Source organism: Rattus norvegicus, chromosome 1 (genome assembly GCF_036323735.1).
Source record: "Rattus norvegicus strain BN/NHsdMcwi chromosome 1, GRCr8, whole genome shotgun sequence".
Taxonomy (NCBI): domain Eukaryota; kingdom Metazoa; phylum Chordata; class Mammalia; order Rodentia; family Muridae; genus Rattus; species Rattus norvegicus.
Window position 1 is genome coordinate 31,465,745 of NC_086019.1, and position 22,980 is coordinate 31,488,724.

A 22,980-nucleotide genomic window follows, 5' to 3' on the forward strand; every position below is an offset into this window, starting at 1 on the left:
TAGTATGACAGACAACAATTCCACAATTTACTCTTTATTTGCATGTGACTTTCCACTTCAGTACAAATACACTTTACCCTATTTTATCCTCACAGTGATCTTGGTAGACACCCACCATGGTTACTGTCAAATGCTGCCGAGGAAACTTAGCTTCCGAGAAGTCACGGAATATCCCTAGTGTGATCCCTTTGGATTTCACTGTGACCTGTTGGATTTCAACCTCCACCTTTCCTAACTGTCTGTCAGACTGCCACTGAAAAATTAAGGTTTAAAAAGAAACAAAAAGGAGACTCCCACCATTCCCAGATAGCTCTCTCTCTCTCTCTCTCTCTCTGCCTCGTGCTTACGGATCAAGACGTAAACTCTCAGAGATACTGCTCCAGTAGAAAGATCCTGCTTTTGTAAGTTGGCTTGCTGTTTTATTGCAGCAGTATAAAAGTAGCTAAGGCAGTCGCCTGAGTTCAGAGTATGTTCAGGCTGCAATAGGTTGCTGTCCTGTTTCATCTCTGAGACGCTTGGATGTACTGTGAAAGGCTCCATGGTTAGCTGTGAAGACTCCAGGGCCCAGGAATCACACCTGTCCACTGTCCCAGCGCCAATGTGCACTATGTGCACTGCTCTTAGTGCTAGTGGATCCCTGCCACTAAAAGGGGTGGGATCTGCTTCCTCCAGGGCATCAGGAAAGAAATCAAGCCTATTACAGGGAACAAGGCACTGGGACAAGCTCCCATACTACTACCCATGGCACAGAGGTTTTGGAGGACGACCTAGCTTCACAATAGGCCAGTCCCTCTTGTGACATAGATCCACCACTGAGGCTACAAGGCCCATGTTCATCCAGCCGAAGGGGACAGGGTTAGTCCAAAATGGTCTGAAAATCTGTGCTTAGGGCTGGGTCAGCTGCAGTCTTAAGGAGGGTCATTGTTGCCTCTGGGAGCTTCCGGCACAGCTGTTTTTGGGCTGCAACAGAAGATGTACTCAACTTTCATTCCAAAGAGGTAGATCCTTAGCCTTCCTGGGTCAAGTCCCAGCCATATGTAGGCCAGGCATAAGCAGGAGTCCCACCCAGGAACCCACCACCATCACCACAGTGGGCACACAAGGACCTCAAGATTGGCAATCCAGAAACAGGAACAAGACAGGAACCTGAGGACCACCCCAAACACCTCTCCTCCCACCCCACATCTAGGAAGCAGCCAAGCAGAGGTGTGAAGGGACCAGGCAGGGATCAGGAGGTTCCTGAGTGAATCATGTCCACCCATGGGCCTCTCCTGAAATAAGAGTCAGCACAGAGGGAGCAGGAAGGAGGAGGAGGAAGCTGTGAGTGGGCCCCTCCCCAGGAGATGGGCACATGTATAGTCTGCCTTTGGGTTCACCTGGGCACTCACTGTCTGAGGGGACGGAGCTCACTCACCTGTCCTAAGAGGTCCCAGGAGACACTTGTAGGTGACAGAATGAGCAGCCAGCTTGAGCAGGAAGGCTTGGTAGCAGAGCCAACGTGTGGCCTCGGGCGGAAAGGAGCCAGGGGCACCCTTGGCCCTTAGTGACACTCCTAGGGGACCAGACAGAGGCTGAAGAAACCTGCTGGCCACAGACCCTCATGGCCTCCGAGGAGCTCTCGACAACCCCAATGTGCTAAGGCTGAGGCCCAGGAATGATGGTTGGTTACACTCGCTCCCGAGTGAGTGCAGGATGCCCATCCCTCCACCGGAATGCTGGTCCCCGGTCATCTACGCACCTGGATTCTTGACCTTCAGGATGGCGTAGCAGCAGGATGCTAGGTTGGAGATGATGCCCAGAAAGAATGCATGGTTCTTCCTAACATGCTGGCCAAAGGGAAGCCGAATCACACATGCATGGAACCTGGGCGGGAACCACAGTGGTGGGGAAGAACACCTGATAAGTGTTCACATGCATGTACACAAGTGCAAGCTCTTATCTGTGCATACATGTGAATTATATACAGAGATTTATGTGCAGCACATCATAGAACTGCATGTACGAATGAACCTAACAACTACAAGTGAACACACAAACGTGTGTGTGTGTGTGTGTGTGTGTGTGTGTGTGTGTGTGTGTGCATGTGCCCACGCACATATCTTCAATCCTGTATAGTGCCATGTAATTAGTCCCTTCCTGGGTGCCCCGTTGCACCTGTTACAACATTATCACATCGGGGGTAGACTGCCCAACACTGAAATTGTGTCTTCTACAGCACAAGCTCTTCCCCACACCCAGCCCCAGTGACCAGAAGGTTATGTAAGAGGCAGCCACATCCACAGTGGCATAAATCTGACCTGTGGCTGGTGTGTCAATCTGCCAACTCCTGGCAGAATGGTGCCCTCCGCTACGGCTCTCCTTTCATGAGTCAAGGGAAACCAATCCCACCCCTCAGAAGAAAGGGCCTATGCTGTGCGCCTATGGTTAGTAGAGAAGTGACTGTGTAGTGAATGAACGACATGGGTCTAGCCTAATGCACCTGACTTAAGGTGCAGACAATGGAGGACAAGAATGTTCCAGAGGCACAAGCCCATGTGTGGGGCACCATGATGGCCAGGCTGCTCTCAGCTAGGTGCTTGTCATGCCTTCTGGTGTAAGACTGGGTTCTCTGCTTTCTGGGACTCTGAATCTCCCTGCTCCCCTTTCCCATCCTATTTCTTCTGAGGGGCTTTCTTGGGGGCTTCTATGCCAACATCCCCTCCTGTCTCAAGACCATTCTGGTCAGCACACAAGGTTACATGTGCTCCCAGCACAGGCAGACCACAAGAGGTTCTTACCCTACAAATACGGGCCTGTGTGGAGACTCAACTAAATGCTGCTTTTTCCTGACCGCATTTCAGCATGCCACCCAATCTGGGGGAGCAAACAGCCTTGAGCTTGAGAGCCCCAGCAAACAGCATGACTGGCATTTCTGGCCTGTGCCTCCCTCTAGTGGCGGCACGGCCGCTGACTCACCTGTAGGCCTGAAGCAGGAAGATCTTGTATATATTGATGCAGACTGTCTGCAGGCTGTTCACCTGGAGTCAAGGGTAAGAGAAGCGTCAGCAATGTCCCCGAGATCACAAATGAATATTTTCTGTGTTGTCAAGTAGGATAAGAAAGCCACGTGTGGGGAAAACAGAAAATCGAGCCAGGCCCCCATGGGGAGGAAGCAGGAGAGAGCTGAGGCCTAAGACTCCAAAGCCAAGGTCAGGATCCAGGGAAGCTGGATGTCAGTACTGAAAAGTGACGGAGATGAGCACGGTAAGTGCTCAAGGCTCTTCGGTCTCTTCAGTGCACATCCACCTTCCTACGTGCTCCCCACATACACGGCTCACGCCTGTGCACACACATGCATATCCATGAACGTGTCCCCCCACACAGAAGAACAGGACCTATACTAAGATCCAACCGATGAGGTGGCTGCCTGTCTGCTTACCTGCAAGTCTAGAAACAGACCATGACACTTCAACCGCAAGACTGACAAGAGCTTGTACCGCATGGTCTTCCCGGCCCTGGAGACACCCTGGAAGGTGAGGCTCATCTTAATTGAGGTCCGTCCGTAACTGCGGCACAAAGGTATCCTGTGTGATAGCTGCACTAGCTCGTCCTGAGAAACCAGCACCACTGCCCTTCCTCCTCTCGTCTCTGCCACACGCCGCAGGCTTAGATGGGGTAGGACCTTCAGACATGGGGCCCATTCCAGCTTTTGGTACTTGCTTATAGCGCCACTAGAAGCCCTGGACAACCAAGCCCAACCATGTAGTGAACAACATCCATTTTATCTGAGCTTGGGATTACCAGACATCTTTGCTCACAGGTGGCAAAGAGAGCTGTGAAAATTCAGAAAGAACTGTGAATCTTACAGGAAGTCGCAAACCCTGTGCTTCTTTAAGTGGCTGCAGCCTGACAGAGCACCTTCCCAGCACAGGGCTATGACTGGAGTGGAGGATTGTCTCCAGCCAGATCTTGGTGACAGGAAACAGTAAGGGAGTGCCTACAGCGGTGTCAAACCACCTGCAGAGTTGGTCACTCTGGGACGACGGATGGACGCGTGCAGGACAGAATGATGGGGTGGTGCCTTCTTGTTGTCCAGTGACTTGGCATCATCCTCAAAGATGAATACAAGTGACGGGTATGGTTACCTCTGTCAGGTTTCTTACTTTTTGTGCATGTGTGAGGTGCATGCCTGTGCGTGTGGGTGGAGGAAGAGGTTTCCCACTCCGTGACACTCCACGGTGCTGTCAGCTCTCTTCACACTTTGCATGAAAGCTGTGGTTTGGGGAGAAGAAACTCCCATCACTGTGTTTTCCCTTTAGGATGTTGCTAGCCACTTTGGCTGACCTCCAGATGCATTGTCCCTGGCTCCGGCAGAAGGATACTGAGCTCGGCTGATGCACCCACACCAAAAGCTCAGGCTGAGCTCACAGCCACACTTAACATGGACTCTGGAAACAGGGCCCTTATGGTCTACATATGGTCGCTAATGGCCCCTGTCCAGGGCCCGCCTGGCTTCCTATAAGGGTGTGTGGTTTTCAGACTCTAGCAGTATGTTCAGAGGGGAATTCTTCTTCGATTGATTTACCCATGACTCTGTAACACTGAAGAGTACCAGGGGCTGGGGCAGGTACACTGGCGAGCTCAGCACTAGGCTGGGGCTGGGGCAACAAAGGTGGGTCTGGGAGGCAGAGGGTGGAGTCAAGAAATCTGAACTGAGTCCCATGGACTGAGGCTGAGGAGCCCAGGCCTGCGAGAGCACGGTACAGACGGCTTATCTGCACCCAACCCTTCCCTTAGAATGGGACCCTCCAAAGAACACAATGGAGATGGGGAGTCTGAGCATAGAATGGACAGCTGTCAAGATGGTGGGTTGCCAGGCTCCTGCCGTAATGTCAGAATCTTCATACTCTTCACTCATAAGAAGAAATGGTCCAACTCTTTTCACCTGTGCCTATCCCAAATCTGTCATATCTACATTGAGCTACAATCTGGGTTGTGAGCTCTTGGTAGGTGGAGACCAACACCCACCCCCTCCCCGCCCCTTATACTTCATATAGAGGAACATCTTGGCTCCATGGTCTGCAGGAGCCTTGGGACAAGGCTGAAGATGTTCTTATATTGGCCGTGACCATCTCCACAAAGGAGGGAAACACCTTTCGGCCTCTATCACTTCAGGCCTCACGGTCACTTGTGTCTAAAAGCAGGAAACAGAAAGTCGTAGCCACAGCACCGTCTGCTCCCATGACCTCATGACTCCCCTGTGTGCTTACCCTGAGTAGTCACAGAATACTTCCAAAGTCCGAGTGTCCAGCAGTAAGCCACACCAGGGAAACAGGCAGTGAGCAGGCAGCTGGTGCGGGGCTGCACCTCCCAGGGCGCCGGTCTCCACAGGGAAGTTCACCACTGTCTTCTGCAAGTTTATCATGCAGCCATACTCGGGCACGCCATGGACCAGGGTGCTGAAACAAGAGAAGGAACATCGGTTATGGGAGCCTGGAGGCACCCAGCACATGCCACAGAAGTTCTCAGAGGTGCTCTGTGACGCGAGAGAGCAGATGCTTGTGGGTACCGTGATGGAACACCAGACACTCTTGCTCTAGACTGCAGCCTAGCCCCCGTCTTCATTGTAAAGCAGTGGAGCAATAAGGCTATAAGCCAGGCCTCAGACAAGTGGAAAGTTTCCCATGACTCTGTGGGTCAGATCTTAGCAATCACGTAGCAAAACATCCCCTCCCTACTACCCCCAAAGCCTCTTTTCTTGTAGCTACTTTGGGATGCTTGTCGATGCGCAATGCTTCTCCTTATCAGCAAGTACTAATCAATAGACTGCTTCCTTGCGGACAGACCTTCCCGGGAAGTTGGACTTATTAAATAAACATTGGTGTTCTGAGGTGTGGCTTTTGCATCAGGAGCGGTCTTTTTTCTTACATAATATTCATACTAGTGGGTTATAGTGTGTATTCCAGGCTGTGTTTGCAGTATGTACGCTAGCCCAGGGTTTCGGGCACACCTGCTTGTAAAGTTAATTTCTGTGGCTCAAACTAGAATCAGGTACTATGGCCTTACTTCAGAGCAGTGACCTTACATTGAGGTCCCTCAGGCACTGGGATGCTTGTAGGCTTCTCTTTACTGACAAGAGATGAGAAACTGAAAGTGGTTAATGAAACTGAGCCCTAAGAAGTTGTCACCACTGAGGTACTGGTGTTTCCAGTGCTCTGTGCAGGCTGCATGCACTTGTAGTACAGGGTCCCAGAGCCCAATTGGTCATCCTTATCAAAGTCAGTAAGCCACCCCCAATGAAGGCCCCACCACATCTGTGGCACTTAGGAACTAAATGGCCTATAGGCAGTGGCCACTGGGACAGAGGACGCTGCTCCTGTTGAGGAAATTTCCAGAAGCCAGTTTTGCCCCTAAGACCTTGTCAGGGAAATGTCAGGATGTCCTGGATGAATATCAGGACAACCGGGAGGGGCTGCTAGGTGGGGTTGTCCATGGACACCTGTAGGACAGAGTTACTGCAGGGGCTCACCAGTCACAAGAATATAGAGTGCACAGGCAGTGGATAGCACATCAAGTAGCCACACTCATGGTACGGGGGGAGCCAGATGGCTGCTGTGAGTTGACCTTGGGGGATAGACCAGGCCAGACCAGTCACAGGTGTCAGACTCTCTCCCTCGGTGCTGCAGGTGTCCCACGCCTGGCTGCACAGGTGCGGTGCCTCTGCCACTTTGTAGAGATGCCACTAGGTTTTGGTGACTATATGAGCTCCAGGCATGCAGAACTACTAACCAGTTAAATTTGCTGCCTCAGCACGTTTATATCTTATGCAGATATATGTACATACATACTTCTATCTTGATCACACAGCAGAAACCCAGGCATGATGGTCCTTACCTGAGAAAGGCTTTTGCATGGGCCAGGTGAGGTGTCACCAACAGAAAGTCATCGACAAAACGTAAAAGCAAGCTAAAAAAAAGACAGACACACCAAGAGGTCTCACAGAACGCCCACCTTCAAGTGAGCCACCCTATAACACTATAAGTACAGGAATGCATGGAGGCAAAGCAAAGTGATTCTTCAAAAGAAGGGAATGACAGTTTCCCTGTCCTAACAGCGATGGCTCTGGTACGCCTCATGGCTTCTCACAAAGCGAAGGCACCTGAGCGTACAGCAACAGCGACACCCACTCGGCAACCCAGCCCCTGTGAGCAGTAAAAGGAAGCACTTACCCGTCCTGCTGCACCTCGGCAAACAGCTTGTTCTCCATGTCTCCGAAACACAGACTGCAGAGCAGGGTGGACAGGCTGGAGCCCTGGGGGATGCCCTGGCATTGCACATAGAACCTGGTGGTATTGGTGACAGTTATGGTCAGAAGGAGCAGCCACGGTGGGTCTCACACCTGTACCTGACACCCCTCCCCATGCATGCATGGGTAAACAGACACCATTCAGTGAGCATGCTCACAGGTCACATATACAACAGTGGTATCTACCACCGTCAGCTGCTGAGACCTAAGAAGATAACCCTTATCTCTTCCCTTTCCCACTCTTCCGCTACAACCTGGGGTGGTGCGGACCACAGCCCTGCCCACTGACTCCACGGCGTTCCTAAATTTTATACAAGAATGACAAGCAATCAGCCTCCTGAATGGAAAATTTATCTGGGACAATTCATAACAGGTTATTACGGAAGGAATATTCTTGGTGACAGCCGTGTTAAAAAAGTTAGTGCCTTCTCAGAGAACACAATGGAACCAAACTGACAGACATGCAGGTACAGACACACAGGTGCTGGCAGGGGTGGGTGTTATCAGATGGTCAGGACAAGGAGGTCACCCAGGGAGGCACCCCTCACATTTACGAGAGTAACCGTCAGGAAGCTCCGAGGCCCTGTGCACATGGACATAGACTCATGAATCTGTGCTTACTACAGATGGACTCTGGAGCTCCCTTGGCTGTGAAAAGACACTCGGTTGCATGCTTGTAGCGTCCCAGCATGCTCATTGAACATTTCCAATTACATCCTAACACATATTGTGACTTCAGATAATCAGATATTCCTTGTCCTGCCTGACTCCATCTCTAATAACCCTCGGATTCTGTTCTGCATGGGCACTCATGGTGGGTTTCTGTCAGCTCAGCAAAAAGGAGCCAAGTACACTGTACCAGTCTCCAGGTGAGGGAGGACTTTGGGTGCAGAAGGTGTAACCAACTGCTCGAGCACTCAACCTCACATCTGATCCAGACACACCAGACAGGCCTTTGCGGGCTGGTGGGCAGCTCCAGCCCAGAGCGACTTTGCTCTCTTCACCCTAGCAGTGCTTTTTAAAAGAGTACCTGTTTGTTCTTTTTTTCTCCTGGAAAATGGGTTATAAGCTTAATTAGTTTACAGTGTGTTCCATATTTTGTAAATGTTACATTACAGAGTATCTTAGTCAGGGTTTCTATTCCTGCACAAACATGACCAAGAAGCAAGTTGGGGAGGAAAGGGTTTATTCAGCTTACACTTCCACATTGCTGTTCATCACCAAAGGAAGTCAGGACTAGAACTCTAGCGGTTCAGGAAGCAGGAGCTGATCAGAGGCCATGGAGGGATGTTACTCACTGGCTTACTTGTTCTGGCTTGCTCAGCTTGCTCTCTTATAGAATCCAAGACTACCAGCCCAGGGATGGCACCACCCACAATGGCCTGGGTCCTCCCCACCTTGAGGACCACTAGTTGAGAAAATGCCTTACAGCTGGGTCTCATGAAGGCATTTCCACAACCAAGGCTCCTTTTCTGTGATAACTGCAGCTTGTGTCAAGTGGACACACAAAACCAGCCAGTACACGAGCCTCTGAGTTCTATCGTCGAAAGCCCTTTACTGCGTCTAGGTGCATTTGTGTCAGTATGTGTGTTTACAGAACTACACACGCCAAGCCATTCTGCACCTCTGTCATAAAGCCAAATTGTTTGTGGAAAAGAATAAAAAAAAAAAAGAGTGCCTGGTCTGGCTTGTAACTCATGGTAGTCTTGGGCGGACTCAGTCCCGGGCACTGTTCTCTCTTCTTTGGTGATCCATGTGCCCCATGCCTGGCTGCACAGGTGAGGTGACACTGACAAAATGGCAACATGAGCTCGAGGCACACAAAATCATTAACTTCACTGGACTCTTGCTTATCCCGGGGCTCCTAAGGTCTCATAGGTAGGCAGCTCTGTGGCCCAAAAGCCAGCAGAAGGGCAAGGCAGGGAGGGAGGAATGAGGAGGAGGCAGTCACTCGAGAGTTCTAGGTGCTGTGGCCAGTCAGCACGCACCCTGCTCAGCAGCCAGCGTAGCCCCTACCTACCTGTACCTGTCCTGCCTCCGCCACTCTGCCCACTTGCCCCATGTCTGGGCCTACCTGCCATCGATCTTCACGACACTGTGACGGACAAAGCGCAGGAAGAAGTGGAGCAGGCTACTGCCAGTCTCATTCATGGAGATGCTCTAGAAAAGCAGACAGACTGGCATGAGGACGCTGAATGCTGCACCAGGCCGTCACCGAGTGTGTATGATAAAGTCAGCGTGGAGCCAGGGTTAAGAGTCACTGAATGGCTAGGTTGGACCTGACTCAGTGTGACAGGATATGCAGCTTACAGAGCAGGGAGGTAAACTTGTCCATTCCCACAGCACTAGGTCTGGAACCTTAGCTCACACAGTACCCCTGAAGAGCCAGGAGGCAATCATCCAAACGTCTCAGTGAGCATGGCTGCCCCACAGGTAGAATATGTATCAAAGAAGGCTCTATAGAACCACTGGTTTGTGTGGGAGGAGATCTCTGGTGTGTGGCTTATGGAAACACAGCTTCTGACGTAATGGGACCAAGATGGGGAACACAGGTCAAGTCTAACGCGTCCTCTAGGAGCGGGTGAACTGTCCTATGGTTGCCAGGTCGAAATTGAGGAAGGAGATATTTTTACCAGTTCACCGGTGGAACACCTGGGGTAGGGGAGACAAGAGGGTGGGAAGGGCACCTCAAAGCAACTCTTAGCATGGCCACCTAAGTTGGAGGGTTCTGGTTATGTCATGAGGACTGCTACCAGTCCTGCTACCCTTGTTCATGGGACCCACTACCAAGAAGCACATCAGCCACATCCCTGCACTGAAGCAAACAGCCAAGTAAAGCTGGAAGGTTCCCCCCAGGGGTGGCTTGTTAATAGGAAGTCTGAGGACCTGCTCGATGACAACAGAGTTCCTCAGTGCACTGGCATCTGAGTCCTGCAGATGCTTGGTGAACTGGCCCATGTATGGCTGGAGGTCAGAGAGGGTGGAGACCTGTAGCAAAGAAGAGGTGGAGACTTGAGGGAAACAGGGGCACATGGTTTTCTAGCCAGGACAGGCACAGTCCAACCCAACAAAAGGACTACGTGGGACCACTCCATTGCAAAGGCTTGTGTGGGAACGAGCACCCCAGCGGGAGGCGCCTCAGAAACAGCAGCCTTCACCACGGTCAGCTTCTCTCAGGCCAGGCATCTCCATAACTGTGGTTACCAATGATGGCAACACAAGCAGCACCCTGACTTCGCCACAGAGACAATGTGTGGCCAGGAGGAAGAGTTGACAGGGGTAGGGAGTGGGGATGGCTCCTTCAACTTCTGTAGCAGACTCTCTAGGAGGCCTGACTTTTATTATGTCAGCAGAAGGAATACAGCACCATCTGCTGGTAAGACACCTGACCAAGCCCGGGCGTGCCAGGTACGGGCATCTAGGGGCGTGAACACTGCAGGCTCTGTGTAGCCCCGCTGTCCTCAAGCTTACAATCCTGCTGCTCCATCCTCTCATGGCTTGAGATGACACACTGACCTTGATCTTTAAAATTTACCACGTTAGGCTGCAAGTGTGAATACGGTCAAACGCATTATACACACTCATGAAGCTATCGTAATGAAATCTGTGCACAATTAGCATGTGATAGCACAAAATAAACAAAAACCCCATGTGCCAAGTGGGTTCGTTGTAGTGTCAGGAGTAAAGTCACCCAGAGTAGTTTAAGCACAAGAACTAACCTAGAAAAGAGAAGCAAGACATATAGAAAATGCCTGCACTTTCAAAATAACTAAGTAACACGCTTTCAAATAACCAAGAGGTTATCTGAAAAAATTATGATAAATAAATGAAGATTTTGAACAGGATGATAATGAGCTGGCAACATGCCAGAATGGGTGCAACACGACTGAGGGCCATTAGAGAGAGAAATGTGCAACTTCAGGTGTTTACGTGGGGCTGGTGCCTCAAAGGCTCCACAAGTAAAGACACCCAGGGTCAAACCTAATGACTTAGTTCAATTCCCAGAACCCGCATGTAGGTGGAGGAAGCTAACTCCTGCATGTTGTCCTCTAACCTCGCCACAGGCCCAGGGTGCTTGCTCTGGTTGGAAGTAGGGAAGGAATCCCCTGTAGTAACTGTGGCTATGCCCTTGGCGCAGAAGGCACATGGCCACTGTCACACATGTATACGGCTTGCCTGTGGGCCTTGTATAGCCTACTTCAGGGAGAGGCATTGTGCCTCTCCCAGGCCTAAGTGCAAACTCTTCCTCCTTTAAACCTGCAGACCCCGCCTTCCCCCTGGAGGTCGTTGGATGCATAAATCATTTAGCTGCCCCAGAGATTTGGAGGTATCTCCTGAAAGGGGACGCTCCGTCCAGAGTTCCCGCAGATTGAGGCAGGCTGGGTCAGACAAATGATCACTGGCACCATGTGCTGCCCCGCCATGGACATGCCACAACATGGACCTATCACAGCCATACCTCTGTCACTGACAGAGGCTAGATATCCATGACGTGAACAGGCCTGTGCCACTAAAATGCTCACAGTACTGACAAGAGTCCGCTATAGTCTTACCTGTCTCCTGAAGGACTTGTGGACTTGGCCTTGGCTATCTTTCTGAACCACTGCATACTGGCGGATACAGTACATGCTCTCTGAGCGCCTGATTATATTGGCGACAATTTCCACGAGCTTGTCCTGGGGGATGGCATCATAGGCCCCTGTCACATCTGCCTGTGGAATACATGCGAGTATTACTAAGCATGGTTAGGTCCAGGTTCAGGGGTCCTTGCTGGCTCTGTCCTTGGTGCTTGGGTTCCAACCTGCCCAGAGCAAACTGCAGGAGACAGAGAGATGCAGGAGGAAACTCCATGCTTCTCTACTACGCCACTCACATTCCCATCTCACAAATTTCCTGTTCCAGACAAAGGACCCTGGGGGCATAGTGGGCCTATAGTCCCCTCTCTATCCCATTGCCCCAGACTAAGGACTGTAGGACAAGGAAAGCCTACATTATCCTTGAAGAACCTTGGGGCCTACAGGGCCCCTGGCTAACCCAGATACTGAAGCGTCCAGGCCCTGGTGGTAAGTCAGGCTTGGCTACTTCTCTGAATAGGACCCAGCCTCCAGAGGGATCTCCCACAGAGCAGAACCCAGAGCAGTTGGAATGTACTGTCCAGGGAACCCATATAGAGCTCAAGACTGTTCTGAGAGCTAGTTATCCGCCCCCCAAAAAGTGGGGTCCCCGATCCTGAGAGAACTGGAGGCCCTAACACTTTTAGCCTGTAAGCACTCACAGGCCAGCACTCCCAATCACCTGCTTGAGGTACAACAGGTCACCCAGTGTTGGCTATTCCAAGGAGGTCCCTAGAACCCAGACCATGAGAGCAAATGTGGTAGACAGGAGTCCAAATGATGACCTTAACAAAGTACATCCTGGGTGTCTGGTCCAGAGCACGCACACGCAGCACGAAGGTCCGCCAGATCCTGTAGCTGTCACTCGTACCCAGTACTGAAGCACCCATAAGGTTAGGATGTTTGGTCCGCTCGTAGTTGAGCACGCTGAACAAAGTCTTGAGACTCTGAGTGAAACACTGGGTCTGAGCCAGGGCCACAGAAAACACATCAGAAAGGGACCCGGCAGACCATTCCCTGACCACCCTGATTTCTGAGCCCAGAACCTCAGCTCAGAGCCAGAGTCTTAGAAGACCTACCTCACTAAGTCAACTGACTGTATTTGGGACCCTTATCCAACCTGCCTCAACCTGTTCTCACTCACCCCCCACGGGCCTTCTAGAAACACGCCCACTGGTTAGAGTCAGGGTCAGGGTCGCCTTACAAGGGCTTCCAGCTGAGCTGAGGCACCAGTAGCTTCATGTTGTCCTCTGAGGCCTTACTAATGACCACACAGGCACTGGTGGGGTTCAGAGCTGCTTCTGACATCCAGATATGGGGATGGGTGGCAGCTGCCCCTGGTTACTTTGCCTCCCAGCATAGAGGCCATATAGTGCCTACCCTACCTGGCAAGATCCCTGAGAGCTTGTGTCCCAAGCTCTCTGTCTCTTGGTACCATCTCCTATCTCTTAAGACCTTTCCACATGCTAAGGTTTTAGACTCAGGAACAAGTTACTTAGCCTCCCTCAGAACTTCATGAGCCCTTACATAGGTCAGAGCATAGACTCGACCAGCCGTACGGGGGGGCCAAGTTCAGTCACCTGCTTCTTTTTGCCAAAAGCTCTGGTGTCCATGCCATAACTCATGTTCACAATGGGCCGGAGACCATTGAGCTTGGGGATGAAGCGCAATCTGCAGATAGGCATGGCCAGCCAAGTGTCCTGGTGATGCTTGACCTCCTCTTGTGACAGTTCCCGTAGCTGAACTCTCTCAAGCTGTTGCCTGTTGCAGAGAGTACCGTGGAGTTATGACATGCATAGTTCACGAGACACGTCCCATCGGGGCGCTTGGGAACTTGGAGCGCTTGACACCCAACCATGCTATGGGGCTACATCTAGGACCATAGCAACCCACACCAACCAGACACCCCATAGAACTGTCTGGGAGGGGCATGTGACACCTAGCCTGAGTTGGTACCTGGGACATCTGGTCCCATAGTCTCCACTTGGTGTTCCCTTCTTTTGGGGGGTGGGGGTGGGGTTGTCCCACTGGCCAGGACACTTTTGAAGCAATCTGCTGACTCTTATGGATATTCTGGCTTAGACACAGGTATGAAAACAAAACGTGTCCATGCCTGCCCCCAGGAAGCCCTGTGCTGGTTGTTAAGAATCCCCACAAGCATAATGTATGGCTGATGTGAGATACATAGTTAAGGCTGGACCTCAAGAAGGCTAACACGGAGCTGTGTGGTAGTGGGAGCACACCCTTAATCCCAGCACTTGGAAGGCAGAGGCAGGTGGATCTTTAGGGGTTTGAAGCCAACCCAGGCTATGGAACTAGTTTCAGGACAACAAGAACAAAACAACAAACAAAGTTAACATGGTAATCCACTCTCTGTGGGCCTTGCCTGGCCGCTCCTCTGCCCTCTCAGCTTGGCCTTTGTAAACTTCTGCTGAGACAGCAAACTCTAGCTCAATCAGCACAGAACCTCAGCCACTCAGAGCCCTGCCACTTCTCAGGGTGGACCCCTGTGGTCTCCCACCGAGGAGACACTTCCTTCAGGGGTAGACACAAGGTGGAGTCCATTGATAAAAAGCTCTCCTACTTTAGGGATCCAACTTATGCTTTCACAGGCAAGAAAGCAGGGTGTCCAGTCCATGGCTCCAGGGAGGCCACGCCTGCAAGGTCCATGCCCAGGCTGGCAGGTGCCACAGTGTGGGTGTCGGTGCCTCTGGATATGTAAATAGGAGACGCTTATACCTGAGAGGCTGTGTGGTACCTGATTCCAATGCTCTGCAGCTTGCTCCACACACTCTTACGGTAGAAGAAAAGGCGGTTCTTCTGGAACGTGGTCTCTGTGATGTAGAAGAATGACCTCAGCAGCTGTACCACATATGTGTCCATTAGCCAGAACAGGAACATGGCAAGGATCCTCTCCCTCAGACGGTGCTCTGCGGCAGGGACAGTGTCCTTCTCTGAAAGTAGCAGATATTCAACATCTGTGACTCAACCTCAGACCCATAATGTCCGGCATAGGAGCCACGGTTCCCAAATGAGCCCATGGGGTGCTGGACTGGACATGCTGGGCTCTAATAATATGTATTAATAAACTCATTTAATGTGTGTGTGTGCATGTGTGTGCATGCGTGCATGCATGCTTGGTTTCTTTATGTTGTAAACTAAAGTTCCTGACAAGGCCGTGTCGGTAGTGGGTGAATCCTGCAGGCCTACTGACTACAGATGAAATACCCCTGACTGACAGAGAAATGCTCTCGAGGTATTCTTCAGCCCCCAACAGCCATTCACTATCAATCTCTGAATCCGATCTAGGACCATTGTAACTATCGACTGATTCTTTTGAGCTAGATTGACTTAGCAAACCTTAGCTTCTACCAGCTCTAGATCAGATTATGTCTTCAAATAGGGGATGGGGCATGGCTCAGTTGGCAAAGTGTTTGCTGGAGGGGCGCGAAAACCCAGTTTAATCGTCAGAACCCATGTTTTAAAAGCCAGGGGTGCTGACATGTGCCTGCAAGTACCACTACGGAGGCAAAGGCAAACGGACTCCAGCAGGATCAGCTCCAGGCGATTAGAGAAGACACTCGGCGTCAACCTCAGACCTCGTACACATATACAGGCAAACCTCAGTGGGAGCTACTGCTAAACTACCAAGTCACCAACTACACATACCCATTGCCACTGAGCAGTGAACACAGTTCAGAGAGGTCCAGAATGAAGTAGAAAACAGGTTAACTCTTACTGCCATGCTGGATGTGTGAGCTCCACTCTGTGTGTCTCCAGATACCGCAGGGGCCTCCTTATCCAGGGAAAGGAGGGTTTACCAGCAGTGATGAATATGAAGGAAACTTGTGAAGGAGAAGGGGAATCCCAGAAGGAGGTACAAGCTAGAAGACAGAATGAACAAACAAGGAAGGAAACAGGGCTGGAGAGCTGGCTCAGCAGTTAAGAGCACTGGCTGCTGTTGCAGAGGTCCCTGGGGTAGCTCACAACTTCCTGTAGCTCTAGTTCCAGTGTGGTCAGACCCAGCACCAGGCACGCCATACATACATTCAGGCAAAACATTCCTACACATAAAATGATCATTAAAAATAGGTCAATATATGGAGAAAATGGCGTGGAAGGTTAAAACTAAACAAGCAGTGACCTTAAGAAAACAAGAATGATGTTTGATTTGGGAACAGAGAGGCTGAAGGCAGACCTAAATCAGCAGAGGGATAGGAGCTAATGGAGTAGCTACTCGGAGTTCCAAGTACCTTAAGGCTCAAATGTCAGTTGACCTGCTGACAGAGAATGGTGCACGTAAGTTCTTACAGCTAGAAGGTAAAGACAGAATGGAAACACCTGCAGCAAGGAAATGCACTTTACAGTTACTCAGAGAGCAAGACAACAGAGGCACAGCGAGAGTTAAGAGCAAACCAGCTGAAGAAATGGCCCAGCTGTCAAGATACTGGCTACTTTTTTTTCAAAGGACTGGGTTTTAAATCCCAGCATCCACATGGAGGCTGTCAGGCATCTACAAGGTCAGTTCAGGGAGATTCAATACTCTCTTCTGGCTTCTGCAGCTACCAGGCAATGGAGGCGGTGCACAGAGATATACACACAAGCAAAGCACGCAAGACACTAATGAAAGCAAACCGGAAATAACAGAAACAGCTTAAAGACATTCTTAAAGAGAAAGAAAGCAAACAAGCTAAGCTTTCCAACTAAGTGGCAACTGTCAAATTGGCAGGACTATATATAAAAAATTCACCTGCACGCTGTGAAAAGACACATCTAAATTCTAAGAATTCGAAATTTTTTTTTTGTTTTTTTTTTTTTTGGGGGGGGGGGAGCTGGGGACCAAACCCAGGGCCTTGCGCTTGCTAGGCAAGCGCTCTACCACTGAGCTAAATCCCCAACCCCCCGAAAATCTTTTTTTTAAAAGATTTATTTATTTTTTTATATATGTGAGTACACTGTAGCTGTCTTCAGACACACCAGAAGAGGGCATCGGATTCCATTACAGATGGTTGTGAGCCACCATGTGGTTGCTGGGATTTGAACTCAGGACCTTTGGAAGAGCAGTCAGTGCTTCGAAAATCTTAAAAGCAAAACTTAAAAGGGGGGGGGGGGAAGACATAGCAGGAAGATGGCAAAGCAAGCCAGGTGCAGTCAGTTTGAGGAGATGGGAAACTCAGGTGTGCACACCTTTAATCCCAGCTTCCCTAGAAGCTGAGAGGCAAGGGGCTTGTAAATTTGAGGGCAGCTTGAGTAATTTATCGAGAACCTGTCTCAAAACAAAACAAAACAATACAAAATAAAAACACCAAACCAAAACAACAACAACAACAACAACAACAAAAAAACCCCAAAAACAAAACCCCCACAAAAACCCCAAACCCTCTTTTACATTAAAAAAAAATTACTAGAGACATAATTTATATTCTAGTAATCAAAGAATCTCTAATCAGAAAGACAAAAATTCCAGCTGGGTGCCCTGGCTCACATCTTTAATCCCAGCACTTGGGAGGCAAGGGCAGGCAGATCTCAGAGAGTTCAAGGTCAGCCTCAACTACAAACAAGTCACGGGCCAGCTAGGACCGCCTAGTAAGACCTTGTCTCAAATAAGCATAAGATAAATAAAAATTTGTAACTCGTACACACCTAACACTGTTGTATGTAAAACTGCCAGAGTAAGACTAAGCCCAGCTGTCCAGCGAGAAACCAAGGCAGCCCTCGCCCTATTTCATGACTAGAGGGGATTCAGACTTTTCCTGTATATATTTGACATAGTGGACACAAAATTCTCAGAAGTATAGCGAACATTTAGGAAAACTGCCTGTGCAGAGGTGTAAGTTTCCAGCACCTTCGATTACTGGTATTACAGAGTTCAAAATCAATTTCAAAAGAAAATTCAAAATATTGGGCATTTGGGATTGAAAAATTCTACATAATACACACACGCAAACACATATACACAAAAACCAAAAAGCCACAGTTATCAAAATGGCCACATACAGAAGTACTAGGTACAGCTAAGGCAGTATCCAAGAGGAAACGAGTAGCCAAAAACCCAACCTATGATGTCGGGGTGGCAGTGAAAGTGGTGGGGAACCAGAATAAACCTGAAGACAGGTATAAAATTCTAACAGCACGCTTAAGTCTCCACAGGCAAACTGAAGGTCAAAGGGGGTTCTTTGGAGCAGGAAAGAGACGTTCAAACAAGTCTAGAAAGGCAACAACAAGACTGGATGTAAACTGGTAGGATCTGGCGAGGTCTAGTCGAGGCGAGGCAGGAAGGAACCAGAGTGCAGTATCTCCTTTCTTTGGGTGGGCGGGGTGAGGGGGTGGGGTCAGTAACCCTGGGCAACCGATACAGACAGCGGTGGGTAAGGGAGCCAGAGAAGCTGGAAGGGAGGGGACTTCAGTGCTCAGCAGGTGGGAAGAATTGCAAAAGCCACACAGTCTGTGCTGCAGATGGAGAGTCAGGTGTGTTTTCTTTCAAGATAAGGTTTCTGAGTGTAGCCCAGGCTGTCCTGGAATTCACCCTGTAGACTAGGCTAGCCCCAAACTCTCTTTAGAGACCTGCCTGCCTCTGCCACCAGAGTGCTAGGATTAAAGGTGTGCCCTATCACCTCCAGGGTAGGTCTGTTTTTGGTTTGTTTGTTTTTGAGATAGGGTTTCTCTGTGTAGCTATCAGAGCCCCCAGCTTTGTAAGTCAGGCTGTCCTTGAACTCAGAGATCCACCTGCCTCTGCCTCTGCCTCTGCCTCTGAGTGCTGGGATTAAAGGTGTCTTACTTTGAAGCTTCCTAAGATCATCCACGGTGTGTAAACAGGGCTCTACCATCTTTTCCCCATTGGTTGTTACTATCCTAGGGGTCTGGGAGAAGGGGAGCAGGATAGAGAATTTGGTCCCTTCCATACAGGCACAGGTTGTAACAGAAGGGCCGGCTGAAAGGGAAGGGGCCAAGTAGTACTACAGGAGGCCAATCTCAACATTAAACCCAGAAAAGCAGGCAAGGAGGGACCTGGAGTCCAGGCTCTGCAGCCCCCCAAGAAACACAAAGATCCCTTTTACACACCAGGCTCTACTCTCCAGTCTCTACTCATGGCTAAGATGGGACAGGGATCTCCACTGTAGGAAACAGTCTTTTTATCTCTCCTTAGTTCACCCTACACACCGTGGATGGACTGACATCATAGCTTAAGCACACATCTGCACATTGGGAGAACCAGAACAACCTTTGAAACCCAGGCGCCCCACTTCCCACAAGGACAACGGGTTCCTGTGTTGGACTCCCACTGTTATCAGTGAGGCACCATTCCACAGGGGGATTATGGTTAACCTGGAGTAGTGAGACAGGCTGACTCCTTACAGGCTTCAAATTGGCAGTCTAGGAAACTAGGCCTAAGAACTGAGCAAGTCCAGACAAGTACGTTACTAGGGAAAAACAAAGAAACAAACAAACAACTTTTAGGTAGCCAGTCAGAAACTCTCCTGCCCTTAGAAGCTGCCTGGCTACCTGGCCTGAAGCAGGGACAATGGGGCAGCAAGTTTCCAGACCTCCCCACTAACAGTTTCCAGCTGACATGCTTCAGTAATGGTATGCCCCTAGAGATGGGGTAAGATAAAGGTCACCTATCCCAGAATCCCCTTTAAATCTAGCCTGCGAGACCACTTGTTTGTCTCTCCATCTTGGAATGAGAGACACCCTCCCTCGCTGCCCCCTCATGCTCGACTTCTGCAGAATAAACTGCTCCCTGCTTCTGCAGACTCTCATTCTTCAGTGAATGCACACTGGGAGACTTCACTCTCTCTCTAACCAGGTGCCAGAACTCCTATCCACCGTGCTCCCCATCGGCATAACTGTTCACCACAATGTCCCCAGCACTGAGAACCTGCCCAGGGCTTGGACAAGAGTCTTAGTTTGTGCAAGGTGAGCTGGAGGGAGCTTGGTATCAGAGACCATCAGATGGAAGTCTTCCAACCACTGACTGCATAAAGCTGCCAGAGCACCGGGGATCTGGGTTACTGTCACCCACTGTCTCCCCTCCCGGGGCCCCTCGTGCATTCAGCTGGGCACCAGCCACACTCACCTGGGCTGCTGCGGAGCCAGTGGCAGTCCTCCACTTTCACCCTCCACATCAGTTCCTGCAGGGATAGCTTGGCGTACTTCCCCAACGAGATGAACTTCTTCACGTTCTTTAAGAAGCGGCGCTCATTGTGCCTGGTGCCCCAGAGACCGGCAGGCACCAGCTCGCGGAGGCAGGCCCGAAGAAAGCCGTATACCTGCCAGGGGCTGCTGTGTAACCGGAGCAAACTCGTGAGGTGGGATGGGCTGGTGTCCATGGCATCCGGCACCCGCTGGTTTGCTGTTCGAAATCTGCAGTGCGACCGGAGGAATCTGACATATTGGCACTTTGCGTGGTTCATGAGCAGCTGCTGGAATAGGGGTCGCATCTGCCAGTATCGACGGGGCAGGCGGCGGGTCCTGCAGAATGGTCCTGATGTCCTAGGCCTTGAGCCCAGAAAGATGATCTCCACCAGTCTCCTGGCCCCGGTCAAGCTAGGCGGGAGGCTGTTGAGTAGGAATGAGGGATTTAGCTCCTCTTGGCCACCTCCCCTGGAGTAAAGGAAATGTCTGGTCTCAGTGAATGGCCTGAGCTTTTCAGCATCTTGGGGTGGTGATGACAGCAGGGACGAGGAGCTGGGCTTGTGTTTACAGCACACCGACCCAGAGAGACTCGGGTCAGATGCCTTTCCTTTCAAAGACAAGTTTTTCGCTGCAGGAGGCACCTTGGGGGACGCAGCAGGACTTGGCGCCCATGTTTTGCCTGATGGGGTTGGTACCACCTGCCTGTGGGGTCCCTTATCCACTCTCAGGGCAGGTTCAAACCTGGCCTTCTTAGCTGAAGGCACGTTTGTACTGGTGAGACTCAGAAGCCTCTTCGTACCTCGTGATGGCAAGGCCTGGGGTTTTGGTGCTTCCTGGTGACCACTGTTTTTGATCTGGTGTGCGGACCCAAGGTTAGTGAAATTCCCGCCCACGGGTCGAGTGGGCCTGTAACCAGCGGGCACAGAGGACCAGGTATCCGTGGTGGCACAAATTTGGTACAGGGGTGACCCGCACACCTGGTAGGCACAGCTGGGGGGCACCAGCAGGTAGAGCGCACAGTGCGACAGCAGGTAGACCAGCAGGTCGTCGCCCACTCGGCTCAACAGTAGCATCCATGCACCACTGACACACAGGGACTCAGTAACCGAGTTGGGCAAGTAGCTATGCACGCTGGTCGTGAAGGCCATGGGAGGCCCACCTCTGGCCCCGTTAAGCAGTGCAAAGCCAAAAGCCAGCACATTCCTCTCACCGCGCTCGCAAAGTTTCTGCACAACCCTGGACACCAGCTCTTTCAGGGATGACACCTGGTAAAAGATAAGAGGGTCTTGACATGTGAGCTAGGCGCTGTCCCGCATCCTTCCCGCTTTCCGTCCCCGACCCATGGGGATCCCACCTGGAGGCCCACCTGGTGGAAGGAAAGGTCAGCAGGTGGCGGCTGTGAGCCCCAGGGCACGCACACTAGGCACTGGGCAACCAACGTGCGGAAGACCTTCGGGTCCCCGGGTTGCACAAGCCGACTGCCCTCAAGCCCCAGGCGCCGCACAAAGGTCGCCAGCGGCCACACCTCCCGATATCGGCTGCGCAGTAGAGAGCGCACGGCGGGGCAACGAGGAGCGCGGGGCATCGTGCTCTAGGTCGGGATGAACCTCCCACGTGCGGGAACCAAGGCGCAGGGGTGTGCTTAGAAAATCGTCAGAATCCCAGCCATTGAGAGCCCGCGGCGGAAAAAGAGGAGGCCGGGAACGGAGGAAGGGGCGGGACCCAAGAGAATTAAGCGTTGTAGCGGAAGGGGCGGGGACGCAGCTGTGTGATGGTCCCACAGCTGGTGCTTGGGACTACTGACCAGGTGTGTTCCCAGCCAAGTTCAGTGGTTGGCGGAAGTGTAGAAATAACGAAGGGAGGCGCAGTCATGCAGGGCTTCTCTCTACAGAATGCTTCTCGGGCTCCCTTTTCTCTGGGCAAGCAAAGAAGCCCATCCTTGACCTATTGAAGATTAGGTAGGCGGAGGGACCTAAGGCTTTGCCACTCCCCGAGCGGGCCGCTGCTGCCTGCTGTGGTTGACATCGACAGTGAGTGAGTGAGGTAGTGGCAGTCGCAGTTTTTCCCAACCAGGCTTCATGATTACAACCGGGATTCTATTGTATAGGTTCTTAAGGCTTTATTGTGGTACTATCACACACTCAGATCCCAAATATGTTCCAAAGGAAGCGGACTAGGTGAAGAAAGTCTTGCTTTAGCTTCTCTCCAGTGTCCTTCACCCTAGGGCACCAGAGCGAGGCCAGGGCCTCTAGGGGAGGGCGCTTGAGTTTGCACACAGCCAAAGCAGTGACCCTAGACCTTGGGATGGCAGTTTCGATAGTACTTGCACACGCGAGGCAGGGGTGGAATGAGGAGGGGGTTGTTGTTGGGGCATATGTGATGACAGAGCCAAAGCTAGAGAGGGGCCGCTGAAATTTGAATCTCTGGGAAAAAGGGAATCTGTGGTCTCCACAGTAGCTGAATTTGGCAAACACTGAAATGCTAACAAATATAACCTTTGGTGCCTTCAGCTTTCTGAGGAAATTGCTTCTATCAACCGACCTAGCATTTGAACAGGCGCTTTTTCGTATTTACTCCCTTATAGGAGGTCTGCCGCCTTGGAAATGCTCAGGATTACGGGAGCTATTTTAGAAGTCCGTAGGGTGGGTGGCAGTCTTTTCCAGGGGTATGTTTGAGATTTGCTTAGTTCTGCTACTTAGGAGATATGGGCCTGAACTAATAAATTTATACCAACAACGAAGCTACCTTAGAGTAGTTCCACAAAGAAAGCAGCATAGGAAACAGTTTCAAAGAACAAGAATATAGCTGGGCATGGTGGTGCACACTTGCAATCCAGACTCTTGGGAGGTAGAGGCAGGATGAGAAGACATTCAAAATCAGGCCAGCTACACAGTGAGATTAAGGTCCAGTTGGGCAAAGTGAGAACCTGCCTCAAAAAAAAAAAAA

General features: G+C 51.0%; 1 protein-coding gene across 9 annotated transcripts; it reads right to left on the minus strand.

Moving 5' to 3' along the window:
- Nucleotides 1-21: 21 nt before the first annotated feature.
- Tert (telomerase reverse transcriptase) lies at nucleotides 22-22,906 on the minus strand. Of its 9 annotated transcripts, none has more exons than XM_063287988.1 (16): nucleotides 21,389-22,897; nucleotides 19,976-21,299; nucleotides 14,657-14,852; nucleotides 13,479-13,659; nucleotides 12,684-12,845; nucleotides 11,839-11,997; nucleotides 10,172-10,273; nucleotides 9,360-9,445; nucleotides 7,209-7,322; nucleotides 6,874-6,945; nucleotides 5,250-5,438; nucleotides 3,419-3,545; nucleotides 2,956-3,017; nucleotides 1,739-1,863; nucleotides 1,415-1,552; nucleotides 22-960 (listed from the first exon to the last, which is right to left on the minus strand). In XM_063287988.1, exons 1-16 carry the CDS (start codon nucleotides 21,617-21,619, stop codon nucleotides 857-859), a joined length of 3,372 nt encoding a protein of 1,123 aa, XP_063144058.1. In that variant the 5' UTR covers nucleotides 21,620-22,897; the 3' UTR covers nucleotides 22-856. The 9 variants fall into 9 exon arrangements, 8 of the variants coding, with proteins under 8 accessions (XP_063144058.1, XP_063144068.1, XP_008756905.1 ...); XM_063287998.1 differs by having other exon boundaries at nucleotides 21,401-22,894; XM_008758683.4 differs by having other exon boundaries at nucleotides 12,684-12,863; nucleotides 21,389-22,894.
- Between the last annotated feature and the right edge of the window lie 74 nt (nucleotides 22,907-22,980).